Raw genomic sequence first — 13,934 nt, forward strand, 5'->3', positions numbered from 1 at the left:
TATATGTATATGTATATGTATATGTATATGTATATGTATATGTATATATATATATATATATATATATATATATATATATAAAGATTCCAGCTGACGGGACGCGTTAGGAACTTTTTGGGGAATGTGTGATTTAAAATTTAGAATATACTCACACCAAATATCCCTCCCTTTGTTACCCCCGTAGCCAGCACTTCATTACATAATATAGCGAAAGCAAAACTGTTCTGGAATGTGACTGGAAGGCAGAATTATCTTGCCATCCATGGACAGGCTCAAACCAACAACATCCCAGAGGACACTCATATCTCTTTTATTTGAAGGCTGTAGCGGTTCTTGTATGAACCGGTTCCCGGTATTCCAGAAGCCAAAATCTGAACCTTGGAAAAATACCCCGCAAGTAGGTTATGGTTGATTTTCATAAAGTAAATCATGTTCAGTCAGAATATGCATGATGCCCCAGAGGCATCATTAAGAGTATTTTAGTAGTTCAAGGTGTCATCCAAGATGGCTGCAAAACTTGAAAATGTCACAAAATCGTTATTTTTCCCCAAATTTCCACTCACAATAACTTGTTTTATACATAAATAAGGTCATAGAATTCATTCTCATAGATATAATATGCATTTTTAGACTTTTTTTTTAAATTTAACCCCACATTTTTTAAATTATATGCCACAGCATTTAGATTGCTTACCGAAGAACTACTCTGTAAATACATAGGATACTTGGATTCTTTTGATGACCTTAATGCATTTCTGGTGAATGTGTCCGACCAAAGTGTTACTACAAAGCTTTGAATAAATAGTTTCATACATCTTACACTCATCATAATGGCCCTCACTTATGCTGAACGTAATTCAGACTTGCCCCCCTTACGCCTTCGCATCTGGCTATGTGAACTATGAGAAATATGGTCTTTGGTATATAAATTCCATGGAATCTCTTCCACCAGATGTGTTTCGAATGTTCCAGCAGGTCTAGCATACCATGAGGCATGTAGCTGGTGCATCAAACTCAACATGGTCTGATATGTACATTGAGTTAACATTCAAAGGTTATGGTCACAGTCAAGGGGGTTTCACTTGTAGTCATGAGGGATAACATTTCCCAGTTATTGTTCCATCACAGCGAGGAAATGCCTGGACGAATAAAGACTGAGGCATCTGACAAAGAAAAACTCCAGCAAAAGTTTCAGCGATGCACTCATCCTTTCAATCATCTGGGTAACGCCCCTGACCTATTCAATACTGTTATAGGACGCATGGCCAATTCTTCAGCCAATATTCACAATCCACTACATTTAGGTTGTGAATGTATGAAAAACTATGAGGCTAAATTACCTGAAGGCTTTTATGACCCTATTAGCAGTCCTATGACCACCATGTCAACAAAAAGGAAACACATCAATTTAGGCTCAGATGTAACATTAGATACATGAGTGATTTTCAATGGGACACTTGGAATTATGGAGCTCATGAGCTTGCACCTATTCCAACTTCCCTCTTCACTGATGATGGCAGTCTCCACCCGGCAACATCAAAATCAGAGCTGAAAAAATATTCTGGAAGTAGATTTGAATAAACTTCTGGGATATAATAAAATATATAGTTCTAAAATGACTATATTTAACAATACATCTGATCGTTTACATAGTTAAATAATGGAAAGCAGTAAGCTGAGTTGCCGTTCCGAAGTCCTCGAGAATATTCAACCACTCAAATTACCAAGTGGTCGTATGCAGTAATATTCTCTTCACCGTATATCCCTTTATTCAACACTGACCTGAAATTTATGAAACAATACACTGTAAAAGGATATAAAACAGCATCTAACCCAACGCAAAAAATTACCCTTAAGAAAGTTCGAGCTATATAAAGAAAACAACTTGACAAATAACAAGCCAAGCACAATAATCTACTCGAATTAATATTAAAGGTGAAACAGTGAAAATTGCGTTTAAAGTTGATAAAATACACCAAATACAGTAATTTAAAATGTTCAAGGTCAAATTATATTAAATATTAATAGCAGACACGCTGGCTGCCACAATTCATGATTGGAATTGTTAACTGTTATAAATTAAAGCATACTGAGCGTGCATAATCACCAAGTTACTCACATCTTATATCAGCCCAGCAGGAATAAAGCTACACTTTAATGGACGAGGTGGTGTGGTAGTCTCAGGGGTTCAAACTTCCGATATACGGAACAATACCCGGTTGCCGTCTCCATGAGCCCCATCGATGTCGCACTTATATATTACTTTGAGTTCATGAGGTTAAAAAAATCCAAATCCAGAGCGAAGATAATTCCCGGATAAAACCATAGGATCGTTGATCGGCCGGATATATGTATAATGATGGATCGACAAACCTCTCTCCACTCTGCCTCACGTTGAACTGATCTACCAGAACAAAAGAACTGGAACAGACTTCTGTTTTCTTAAATGTAAACACTCAATTGGTGATCTCGGTAGTTTACTAGCGAACTAGATTGTAAGTAACTGTGACAACAAGCTCAGTTTAGATTCCTCTAAAATAACAGATCACGAATTGTGTATTTGGCAAATTAAATAAATATAAAGCAATTTTCATTTTCACACCTAAGTAATGGAAGTATTTAATTAATATGCAAATAAAAAATGAAATTCCTTTTCATTTTCCACACTCCAGGGGAAGGGTTCAATAAAGCAACGTTATTGAACTATTACAAAAATTAAGCACAAAAATGTAAATAAATTTTTACTGCAATACCCAGCCAAATATATACAAAATATACATTTCCACAGAACTAAATTATTCATTAATAAGCATATTTTTAGTTCTGCTTTCACTTTCCATGGCGGCTTTCCGTCGCACCTTATTTACAATCTGAAAAGAGTCATCAATAATAACAGATTTCCCAGACTGATCAGAGTTTACATGCATTTCATTTACACTTAAAATTGGAATCAAAGAGCTTACATGACGCTTTACTAATTCGCGAGTTCTACCTTTCAATAAAATTGCATTAGTTGTCTCCCCAATAGTGTTCATTACAGTCTCCTTCACCACCGCCATTGGATAATTAAAGGGTTTACAATTTTCTTTTTTTATCAATACAATATCACCTGGTTTTAGTTGTTTATGCGTAACGGGTTTGTACCTACTCTTAACGTTGACTGCTTGCTTCATTAAATGAGCCAAAAATTCATTATTATAGGTTTCAGTCAGAGCCTTCCGTACATTTTTCAATTTATTATAGCTCTCTTTAATGTGCAAAAGTGGCTCCTTATTTGCAATCCATTCAGAATCCATTTCTGGGTCTGGCTGCAAAGAGGGGATAAGATTAAGAGAGATCCTATCATAACCATAGATAAGTCTTTCAGGAGTTATCGGGTCTGGAATAAAGTCATCACTTTCATCTCTCAATCCTTCAAAAAATGCCACAGGTCTACGATTGACTTGATAAATTGTTTGAGCAACAATGAACTCAAAATCTCTGTATTCCAACACGTAATTTTTAATAGAGCCATGGATTAGTTGCTTCACCATTTTAACACAAACTTCAACTAAACCTCCCAATGGATGACAACCCTTGAAATATTGTTCAAAAGTGGGAGACTTCACATTATTTTCTTCAAAATATTCTTGAGTATCAGAATCCCTCAAGAAATCAGTCATTATATTTGCTCCAGCTACCAATGATGAACCTAAATCTGATAAGCACAATTCAGGAATGCCATATTCATAAGTATGGATCTGGAAGGCTCAAGAATTCTACAGTACTAAGATCAAAACATATCTTCAAATTTATTGCTCTTGACCATAAACAAGTGATGCACAAAATCCAGACCTTAATTTTCTTCTGTTGATATTTTACCTGAAAGTATCCCAAGTGATCAATAAAAATATATTTAAATGGAATGTTAGGGGGTTCCAGTCTAAATTCTCTGTATGGTGATTGATTAAGTTTAATAGTTCTCTGTTTCACCTTGCGACAAGTAATACACTCCTTCAATACACGTTTTACAACAGAGAAGTAGTGCGGTACCCAATACTGCTTTCTTAATTCGGTTAAAATTACATAGCAACCTGAATGGGATAATGCACAATGTAAACTTAAAATTATCAATCTCACAAGCTCACTGTGCTTTGACAACAATATGGGATAACGGATACTTTCATCACATTTCCAACGAGAAAATTTACTCCTAACTCTCAATAAACCAGTCCTATCAGGATAAACATTAAGTTGATTAACTAGATTGGGGATATTCCCAACATTCTTGAACTTACTTGAAAAATACTTTTTCACATCTGCAAAGTGAATGTCTTGGTCAACTTTCAGGATTTGAGTAATAGCCTCTGTATACAAATTTGTTGAGGTTACTTTCATATGAGCGTATTTAACTGTATCCCTTTTATACAGTCTACCTTTTAGAATGTGAACAAACTTTAAAACTAATCTATGCACGGAAACCAGTTTGTAGAAATCAGAATATTTCTGTGGAGATATTAAATGCTCATTAACTTTAGCTATAGACGTGCCATGCATGACCTGATAGTTGCGTGCTTCCAGGGCTGAAAGGTCAGGTTTTGCCAAAGGATTTGGAACCTGAATATTCAAAATATCATCTCTGCTGATCTGCATATCCATATTAGAACACACTTTTAAAAATTTAGGTCCTGAAAAATAATTAGACTTTATAAGAGTTCTATATGAAACAGGTCTGGTAATTTGATCAGCTGGGTTTTCAATACCTGTAACAAATCCATAAATAATAGGATGAATTTCACAAAGTCTACTTATGTGTTCCAACCGATTAGGAATGAATATACTTTTTTTTACTTTGCTTCTCAAGCTTATGAACATGAGAATTAATCCAAGCAAGAGAAACTAGACTGTCAGAATATAGCTTCAATTCTACTATATCTAATGGCGAAACACAAGCAGGGCCTACCAGATCTTTATAAAGGTCAATTAATACTTCCGAGCCCAATACAATAGACTGAAATTCTAATGAAGGAATTCCCTTAGCTGAAAGCGCTTTGTTGACAATTCTGTTTTTTGCAAGTACAAAACTAACTTCCAAAGAATCAATCTCTTGAATATAAACAGTAGTACCATATATATCTTTACTGCTATCAGTAAAGGCTACCAATCTATACTGACTATTCCTTCTTCCCACAAACCTTTGAATCTTTATTTCAGGAGATGCATTGACTTGTCTACAAATGTTTTTCCATTCCCTCAAAAGGCTATCATCAAGTTTCATATCCCAATCAAATGAGCCATCACACTGCAATTTGTGCAAAAACAATCTTGCTCTATTTAGAATTGGTCCTGTAAATCCAAACACATCATAGTGTGCAGCAATGGATTTTAATACTTTCCTCTTATTATCTGCTCCAATATCCAACTGCAAATGTCGGGTTCTTAAAGTATCATCTAAACGATTCCATACCATTCCCAAAAGCTTAACTTCTGTTGAGGTTTTCTTAGATTCATTTTCATCAATTTTATCCTGTAGTTCCTTATCGTTAGTGACAAACTGCTGCAGAAAAAATTTATAAGGTTCAAATATGTTTTTAAGATTATCAAATGCCCACTGAAGTTCTTCTGCAGTATTGGAGGTGATGCTACCATTATCCATATAGATTAGGGAGTAGATGTGTCTCTTAAGTTCCTTAATTTCTTTAGAATCCATATCAGTATCAATCATAAGGATTTTGTACAGACCAAGCAAAAGCAAACAAGGTGAGCAAACTAAGCCAAAGGGCAATCTCAAATTTCTATATCCAACAAGAGTATAATCTTTCCGAGCCATATTTTTGAACCACAAAAATAGCAGCTTGTTTGAATCCAAAGGGGTCAAGCAAATATTTAGAAAAGCTTTCTTTACATCAAAACATAGCAATTTAGTATCAAAGCGTAAGTTCAAAAGAGCAGTGGTTATCTTTTGATTGATGCAAGGTCCACTCAACATGGCTTGATTGTGACTTAGTGTAACTTTCTGAGAGGGATCTCTTTCACTAAGGTTAGACAAAAAGACCACCCGACATTTTGTAGTCTCTCTCTCAAGCTTGAAAACTCCCAGGTGACCCATGAAACTGTGACAAGGATTCTCCAACAAAAACTGTTCCAAATTCTCTATTCTTTCTATGATGCCTAACTCCTGTTGTTCTTTGAAATATTGATCCATCATATTTAAGTAATCAGGATTCTTTATGGTGAATTTCTTTAAATTAGACTTCAAAATTTGAGTTGCCAAATGACGATTTTTGCCCAATAAATGTTTTACTTTATTATTCCAAATTAAGGGCATAACTAGTCTGCCGTCAGCATTCCGAGTTGTGTTACTGAGAACATAGTCAACAATTTTATCATTGTTCTCGACATAATCTTCTGGAATATTAACATCATCAAAATTCAATGTTTTCAAACATAAGTTGTCGAGAACTTCTTTGCTGGCTCTCTCAAATTCAGTGTCTATAATTTCTCCATTATGATCAAGTACCGCAAAATTAGCTCCAACTTCCGTATAACTGTTTGTCAGGGAAGCATTGCAGACATTACCCATGTCCTCAACTTCTTCACATACTATAGATAAAATATTAGAGCATGAAATATGGGCAACAGTGTCCTGACAATTCTTCAAATGTATCAAATTATGACTCATTTGATCCAGATTTCCTATGAGCATAATACCCAACGGAGTTACCGAGTACACAGAAGGTATATTACCCTCTAAGTCACCAAAAAGAACAGTATTTTCCTTAAGGCAATATGCAGAATTCGACCCTAAGATGAAATCTACGTCCATAATTTCATCCTTTCCATTCAACAGATATTTATCAGCAACAGTATAGCCCTTTTCAATAAAACCCTGAACAACAGATGTCAAACCAGGTAGTTTTAAACATGTTTTAATGGATGGTACACTCATAGCCTCCAATTCACATAATCTGTCCCCAATCATCATAGACACTTTATAAGAACACGTATTGTACAATCGGGAAGAATTAAATCCATTTACTCTTAACGTAATATTTGATTTAACAATTGGTAAATTTTCCCTAACAGCACACTCTTCAGTTATGAAATTTGATTGACATCCCCCATCTCGCAAACAACGGATGCGATTTCCATTAAGAAGGTCACAAGAAAAGGTGGGTAGAATTGCAAGACTACAATCATTTACCATCATAACATCCCTTGAGGCTTCAGCAAAAGTTATACTCGAACTCTTATCTTTTACTTCTACCTTATCTGACTTTGGAGGCTTATCTTTACCCTTCTTTGCCAAACCATTACTATCATTTGTGTGTTCTTTCCTTATATTACTCAAACACAAAAACGTGAAATGAAAAGAACCACAAAAACAACGTCTGGCAAAATAGAAATTGCACTTATCTGAAGAGTGATCCAACCGGGCACATTTTATACAAGCTTTAAGTTTCTTCAGCCTATCGAGCTTTGATTTAGGGTCCGGATATTTACTACATTTATGAACTGGATGGTTACCATTATCACAAAGAGAACAATGTTTGAATACATTAGCATTATCTTTCCGTAACTTTACGTTAGATGCTAAACTTGTGGTGGGGGTTGATTGACAATCTACTTTGGCTGCTAAACCAACAGCTGAATTAGAGGGACATGGTCTGTGTTTGGATCTATAATCAACTCGTTTCTGTATTTCCATATATCTCTCACTCGCCTCAAAGAACTTGCTCTTTATCTGATCCAAAGAAGGGTTAGTTTCATTTGTAATTTGCACAAGCTGATCTTGAAATTTTTTGTTTAGTCCCTTCCATGAAAAATACTGTACTACGTCATCAACAGAGATACTCAAACTTTTAATAGAGTCTTGTATAGAATTAATATTACCAATATACTCAAATGGATCAGATGAAAAATCCAACTTCAACTCTGTCAAACGCTGCAATACATTAAACTTACGAACTGAAGGAGACGCAAGTGCTTGTAAGAGTAAATCCTTTGCAATAGTATAAGACTGTTGTACACTATCCAATGAATTAATCAAATGTGACGCTCTACCGGAAATTTGCTGTTTTAATAGCAAAAACTTGTCAAAGTCTGAATAATTGGTATCCGGTCATTTCGCCCACATGCCATTTCGCCACACTGTGGAGTCATTTCGCCCACAGGTCATTTCGCCCACACCGTGGAGTCATTTCGCCCACACTGTTAAGTCATCTCGCCCACAAGTACGATAATAGCTCTAGTATGTCACTTTAGGTAAACGCAACTAGTTGGCAGGGAGGAAGAAGAGAGGGGGGTGAGAGGGAGGGAGGTAGGAGGTGGAAGATAAGGAATAGAGTGTGTGTGCGTGTGCATTATAATGATAATAATGATAATGGTGATAATGATAATAATAACAACAACAACAACTGCGTGTGCATTATAATAATAATAATGATAATAATAATGATAATAATAATAATAATAATAATAATAATAATAATAATAATAATAATAATAATAAATGTTTTTTTAGTAAGGCAGTCAGAGTGAAAATATACATTTGGGGGAATAGGCCTATTTAAAGTTTACTGAATCTAAACTACAACTGGCTCTTAACAAGCTACGTAACTTAATTCATATGAAACTATTTACAAAGTCTATGGAAGTGTGTATGTGTGTGTGTGTGTGTGGAGGAAAGGAGGGTTCATTAGTTCAGTTAAATTATCTGACTTGTTTGGTGGTTCATTACCTATGTATTGTAATTGGCCATGACCATAGAATTAAAACAGTTCCTGGCAAGATGGTAGACTGCACAGACGATTGTATTCAGTGCCTCGTACCTGTAAGGGCAAGGCAAGAAGGTCTGCAGTGCGACATGTGTGGGAGGTGGCAACACAGGAAATGCAATACTGGCGTATCTCGTGCTGATTACTGGGCAGCTGTGAAATCCGGTAATTCCATTGATTGGAATTGTAATAATTGTACCTTCACTGACGAACCAACCTCCCATCCAGTGGACGACCCATCCACCCCTGACATGGAACACGAACCACACATCCCTGCAGTTGAACAAGAGTCTTCAGTTGATGACCCACCTGACTTGCCAATGGAACTAGAGGATTCACTTGACGACCCAGCCATACAAGATGTTGAACTGCAGTCAGAAGGTGAATTTACATTCCAGCTCTTTGAGAAGGGCACACAGCGTGGTAGAGATAAGCTCGTTGACAGTCATGGGTACACTTACAACAAAAAAATGCAGCGATCCAATGTAACTTACTGGCAATGTACTAATCGCCCTAAAAGTAACCCATGCAAGGCACTAGTAACGCAGAGAAATGGAAAATATGTAAAGAACAACGTGTTGCACAACCATTCACCATCAACTGGCTCTGATATTGTCACTAAAGTAACATTACAGGTAAAGAAACTGGCAGCACAAGATCTGTTTAAACCAGCATCTGCTATAGTGGATGATGTGTTGCTACAAGAGATAGGAAATGCACCATGTCCTAGTCTGCCTAAGCCAGAGCACTTGGCAAGAACAGCAAACAGACAAAGACAAATTTTAAGACCGACAGAACCCAAAAACCTGAATTTTGAGGTAGATGTAAATCACATTCCTGACGACTTTCTTATAGCTGACGTATCAGTTCGTGAACGCCGCCATTTGATATTTGCAACAACAGAACAAATAAAACATCTAACAAGGGCAAAGTCATGGTACATTGACAGCACGTTTAAGCTATGCAGGCACCCTTTTACACAGCTGATGACAGTCAATGCTTTTGTGAGGGCAGACGACTATGCAAAACAAGTCCCCTTACTATTTGTCATTATGTCTGGGAGAAAGAAGAGTGACTACAGAAAAGTTTTCCACGAAGTTTTAACTAGTCTACCAAATGAGCCTTCTGTTAAACACATAACAATCGACTATGAGAAAGCAATGTGGAAAGTCTTGCCTGAGGTTTTGCCTAATGCCAAGGTCAAGGGATGCGTATTCCATTGGACGCAAGCTGTATGGAGAAAGGTTAGTCAATTTAGCTAATTGCCTACAGATTTTTTTTTTATATATACCTGTCGAATAGTAGTTTTAAAACAAATTGTATCACCATAATGTGACCAGATTTTTTTTCTTGTGTACAATACAATGTCTAATTTCTTTGTTCTGAAATACTTACGTATAGGTTCAAGAGGTTGGTCTCCAGCATGCTTACAAACATGATGACGGGACATACAAATACTTGCGGAAAGTGATGGCCCTTCCATTTCTGCCTGAGGCAGATATAGGTCCCGTGTTTGAACGTCTCTCACGTCAAGCTGCCACAGCCCAATTACAAACTATAATGCAGTATATATCAAGAACATGGATCCACAACTCCTTATGGCCAACTTCTAGCTGGAGTATTTTCTATCAGTCAATCCGTACTAATAATGATATTGAAGGCTGGCACAATCGCCTCAACAAACATGCTGCAGGTAGATGTAACCTCCAGTTTTACCTCCTCGTAAGCCTTCTCCACAAAGAGGCTAAATTGACATCCGTCTACATAAGGCTAGTATCCGAAAAAAAGCTACGAAGGATTCAGCGGAAAAAATATAGGGACTTGCAGGGTAAAATATTTACTCTTTGGGAGGAACACATGAGGGGTGAGAGATCTGCATATCAGTTGCTAAAAGCGTGTGCTTATCTCAATGGCCCAGTGCGCAGTTGAAACTTGCATGTACAGTATGTACTGTAGCTGTTTTTTTTTAAAAATTCTTTTTAATTCTTTGACACTATTCTTTTAATCTTGCATATATATGTAGCTATATTTTAATAAAAGTTTCTTTAATTATTTGTCACTATCTGAATATTACATGTATGTAACTGTCTTTTAATCAGTTTTTTTTTTTAACTCTTTGTAACAACTGTTTGGTTATTACTTTCTGAATATTAGGCTACATTTATGTAACTGTCTTTTAAGAAAAGTTGACGAGGGCGATTTAATAGAAAAGAATTTTACAAGAGTAAACAAAACAAAACAGTGAGGTGGTTAAAAAAAATAATAATAATATAATAAGTAGCAATTACACTTAGTTACATAACATGATAAAAATGAGCACTGAGGTTAGTGAGAATCGAATCAACATCATAGCTTTCCTTAATTTCCAAGACATCATTAATAGGTACACAAGTAAATAAACTTCTTACATCAAAGCTCACCATAATATTAGGCTGAGGAGTACGTTTGCACAATATATCAACAAATTGAACGGAATTCTTTATATGGGATTTCTTTTTTTAAATATATGTGGGCGAATTGACTCTTATATGTGGGCGAATTGACTTGTGGGCGAATTGACCTGTGGGCGAATTGACCTGTGGGCGAATTGACATGTGGGCGAAATGACCGTAATTCGAATAATTATACCGCTGTACAACATCTTCAAACTGACTTAAAAACTTTGTCAAATCTTCACCATCTTGGCTACAGAACGTAGGCAAAGGAGCCTCAGGACTTTTAAGCCTACCACTATTACAACATGGCGATTGTGATACAGAAACTTTGGTTAAATTATACAAACACCGATTTATTTTGTCATCATAAGAACTACTCTCAGTAATTTCCCTTTCGTTCTCAGCAACAGCTTTGGCTTCGTCCGAAGCATTATCTTCCCATTTCAAATCTCTAATGATAACATCCAATCTGGAAAGTTCATCTTTAACTCGGTTTAATTTGATTTCAAGAATCTTTCTTTCATCTTCCGATTTACCAGACAAACTTGAAATGTCATTAAAAATAATATTCACTTGTCCTCTAAAATTCCCTCGTGAACTAATGTGATATTTAAGTTTATGAGACATTTTGGCACAAAACACAGATACTGCTCACAAAGAAATAAATGTTACAAATATATACTTAAAAAAAATCACGAATGCTAAACAAATCACAGCACGGCCGGTAATAACTAACAATATCGCCCGTAAATAATCGAATGTATAAAGAAATTGCCAAACAAGCAAAACTAAAACCACAGCACGGCCGGTAATAACTAACAATATCGCACGTATATAATCGAATGCATTACGAAATTGTCAAACAAGCAATAAAACTAAACACGAAACAACGCGCAGTAAAATGAAAGATTATTACCACCTTAAATGAAATACCAATAATTCACCAAACAATTCGTAATGAGAAAAATAATCCAATTAGCAAGTTACGACACCGAATGAGGCCACGGAAACGGCAACAGCAGCTTTCCAGCGCGCCCACCCGGGGGCGCCATTTGAATAAACTTCTGGGATATAATAAAATATATAGTTCTAAAATGACTATATTTAACAATACATCTGATCGTTTACATAGTTAAATAATGGAAAGCAGTAAGCTGAGTTGCCGTTCCGAAGTCCTCGAGAATATTCAACCACTCAAATTACCAAGTGGTCGTATGCAGTAATATTCTCTTCACCGTATATCCCTTTATTCAACACTGACCTGAAATTTATGAAACAATACACTGTAAAAGGATATAAAACAGCATCTAACCCAACGCAAAAAATTACCCTTAAGAAAGTTCGAGCTATATAAAGAAAACAACTTGACAAATAACAAGCCAAGCACAATAATCTACTCGAATTAATATTAAAGGTGAAACAGTGAAAATTGCGTTTAAAGTTGATAAAATACACCAAATACAGTAATTTAAAATGTTCAAGGTCAAATTATATTAAATATTAATAGCAGACACGCTGGCTGCAACAATTCATGATTGGAATTGTTAACTGTTATAAATTAAAGCATACTGAGCGTGCATAATCACCAAGTTACTCACATCTTATATCAGCCCGGCAGGAATAAAGCTACACTTTAATGGACGAGGTGGTGTGGTAGTCTCAGGGGTTCAAACTTCCGATATACGGAACAATACCCGGTTGCCGTCTCCATGAGCCCCATCGATGTCGCACTTATATATTACTTTGAGTTCATGAGGTTAAAAAAATCCAAATCCAGAGCGAAGATAATTCCCGGATAAAACCATAGGATCGTTGATCGGCCGGATATATGTATAATGATGGATCGACAAACCTCTCTCCACTCTGCCTCACGTTGAACTGATCTACCAGAACAAAAGAACTGGAACAGACTTCTGTTTTCTTAAATGTAAACACTCAATTGGTGATCTCGGTAGTTTACTAGCGAACTAGATTGTAAGTAACTGTGACAACAAGCTCAGTTTAGATTCCTCTAAAATAACAGATCACGAATTGTGTATTTGGCAAATTAAATAAATATAAAGCAATTTTCATTTTCACACCTAAGTAATGGAAGTATTTAATTAATATGCAAATAAAAAATGAAATTCCTTTTCATTTTCCACAGTAGATGAATCATTTCAAATCCTGCCAGAACCTGATGTTGATATTTTTGATGGGTGTGCAATGCCCTGGACAATACACTGGTCAATTTCAGACACAGTTAAAGACCTTGTACTTTTGGTAGAGGCATGCATCCAAAAGAAGCTACTGGAATTTGACGCCCATCTCATTTTTAAACGATATTATCCATACAGGCCCAGGGGATGCACTCGAAGCTAGAGATCATCTGTTCAAGGCAGTGATCGTTTCCATCTCACTGCACAATCATCACGTCCATCAGAATCAGTATCGCTCACAGTAGTGGATAACGAAGTTCAAATTATCGATGTCATTTGTGAAAAACTAGTTGAAAGCTTCCAAGGTCAGATCTCTCAGAATAGAATTGCCATTACAGGATTAGATCTAGTCCGAAATAAACTCCTTGATGGCATACATACACGCAGGAAGGATTTGACTATAATGAATGAAGAAGCTGATGTAATTATTGCCAACCAGGCAATACATGTAGAAAAGCAAGGGGCAAATACTATATTTGTTGTGGGTGATGGCACAGATGTCTTCATCTTTCTGCTGCATTTATATGCACTTATGAGTCTCCAGA

At 36.1% G+C, this 13,934-nt stretch overlaps 2 protein-coding genes and 1 long non-coding RNA gene across 3 annotated transcripts; 1 reads left to right on the top strand and 2 right to left on the bottom strand.

Moving 5' to 3' along the window:
• Positions 1-2,795: 2,795 nt before the first annotated feature.
• Positions 2,796-8,180, bottom strand: LOC137657415 (uncharacterized). The gene is made up of 5 exons (XM_068391750.1): positions 8,170-8,180; positions 4,831-8,039; positions 4,278-4,667; positions 3,862-4,073; positions 2,796-3,740 (listed from the first exon to the last, which is right to left on the bottom strand). The coding sequence occupies exons 1-5, from the start codon at positions 8,178-8,180 to the stop codon at positions 2,796-2,798; spliced, it is 4,767 nt and encodes a 1,588-aa protein (XP_068247851.1).
• A 590-nt stretch (positions 8,181-8,770) lies between these two features.
• Positions 8,771-10,685, top strand: LOC137657416 (uncharacterized). The gene is made up of 2 exons (XM_068391751.1): positions 8,771-10,000; positions 10,158-10,685. Exons 1-2 carry the CDS (start codon positions 8,771-8,773, stop codon positions 10,683-10,685), a joined length of 1,758 nt encoding a protein of 585 aa, XP_068247852.1.
• A 1,593-nt stretch (positions 10,686-12,278) lies between these two features.
• Positions 12,279-13,327, bottom strand: LOC137657127 (uncharacterized). The gene is made up of 2 exons (XR_011047118.1): positions 12,790-13,327; positions 12,279-12,452 (listed from the first exon to the last, which is right to left on the bottom strand). It is a non-coding gene; the product is annotated as an uncharacterized lncRNA (long non-coding RNA).
• Between the last annotated feature and the right edge of the window lie 607 nt (positions 13,328-13,934).

The sequence above is a fragment of the Palaemon carinicauda genome, chromosome 18, assembly GCF_036898095.1.
Source record: "Palaemon carinicauda isolate YSFRI2023 chromosome 18, ASM3689809v2, whole genome shotgun sequence".
Taxonomy (NCBI): Eukaryota; Metazoa; Arthropoda; class Malacostraca; order Decapoda; family Palaemonidae; genus Palaemon; species Palaemon carinicauda.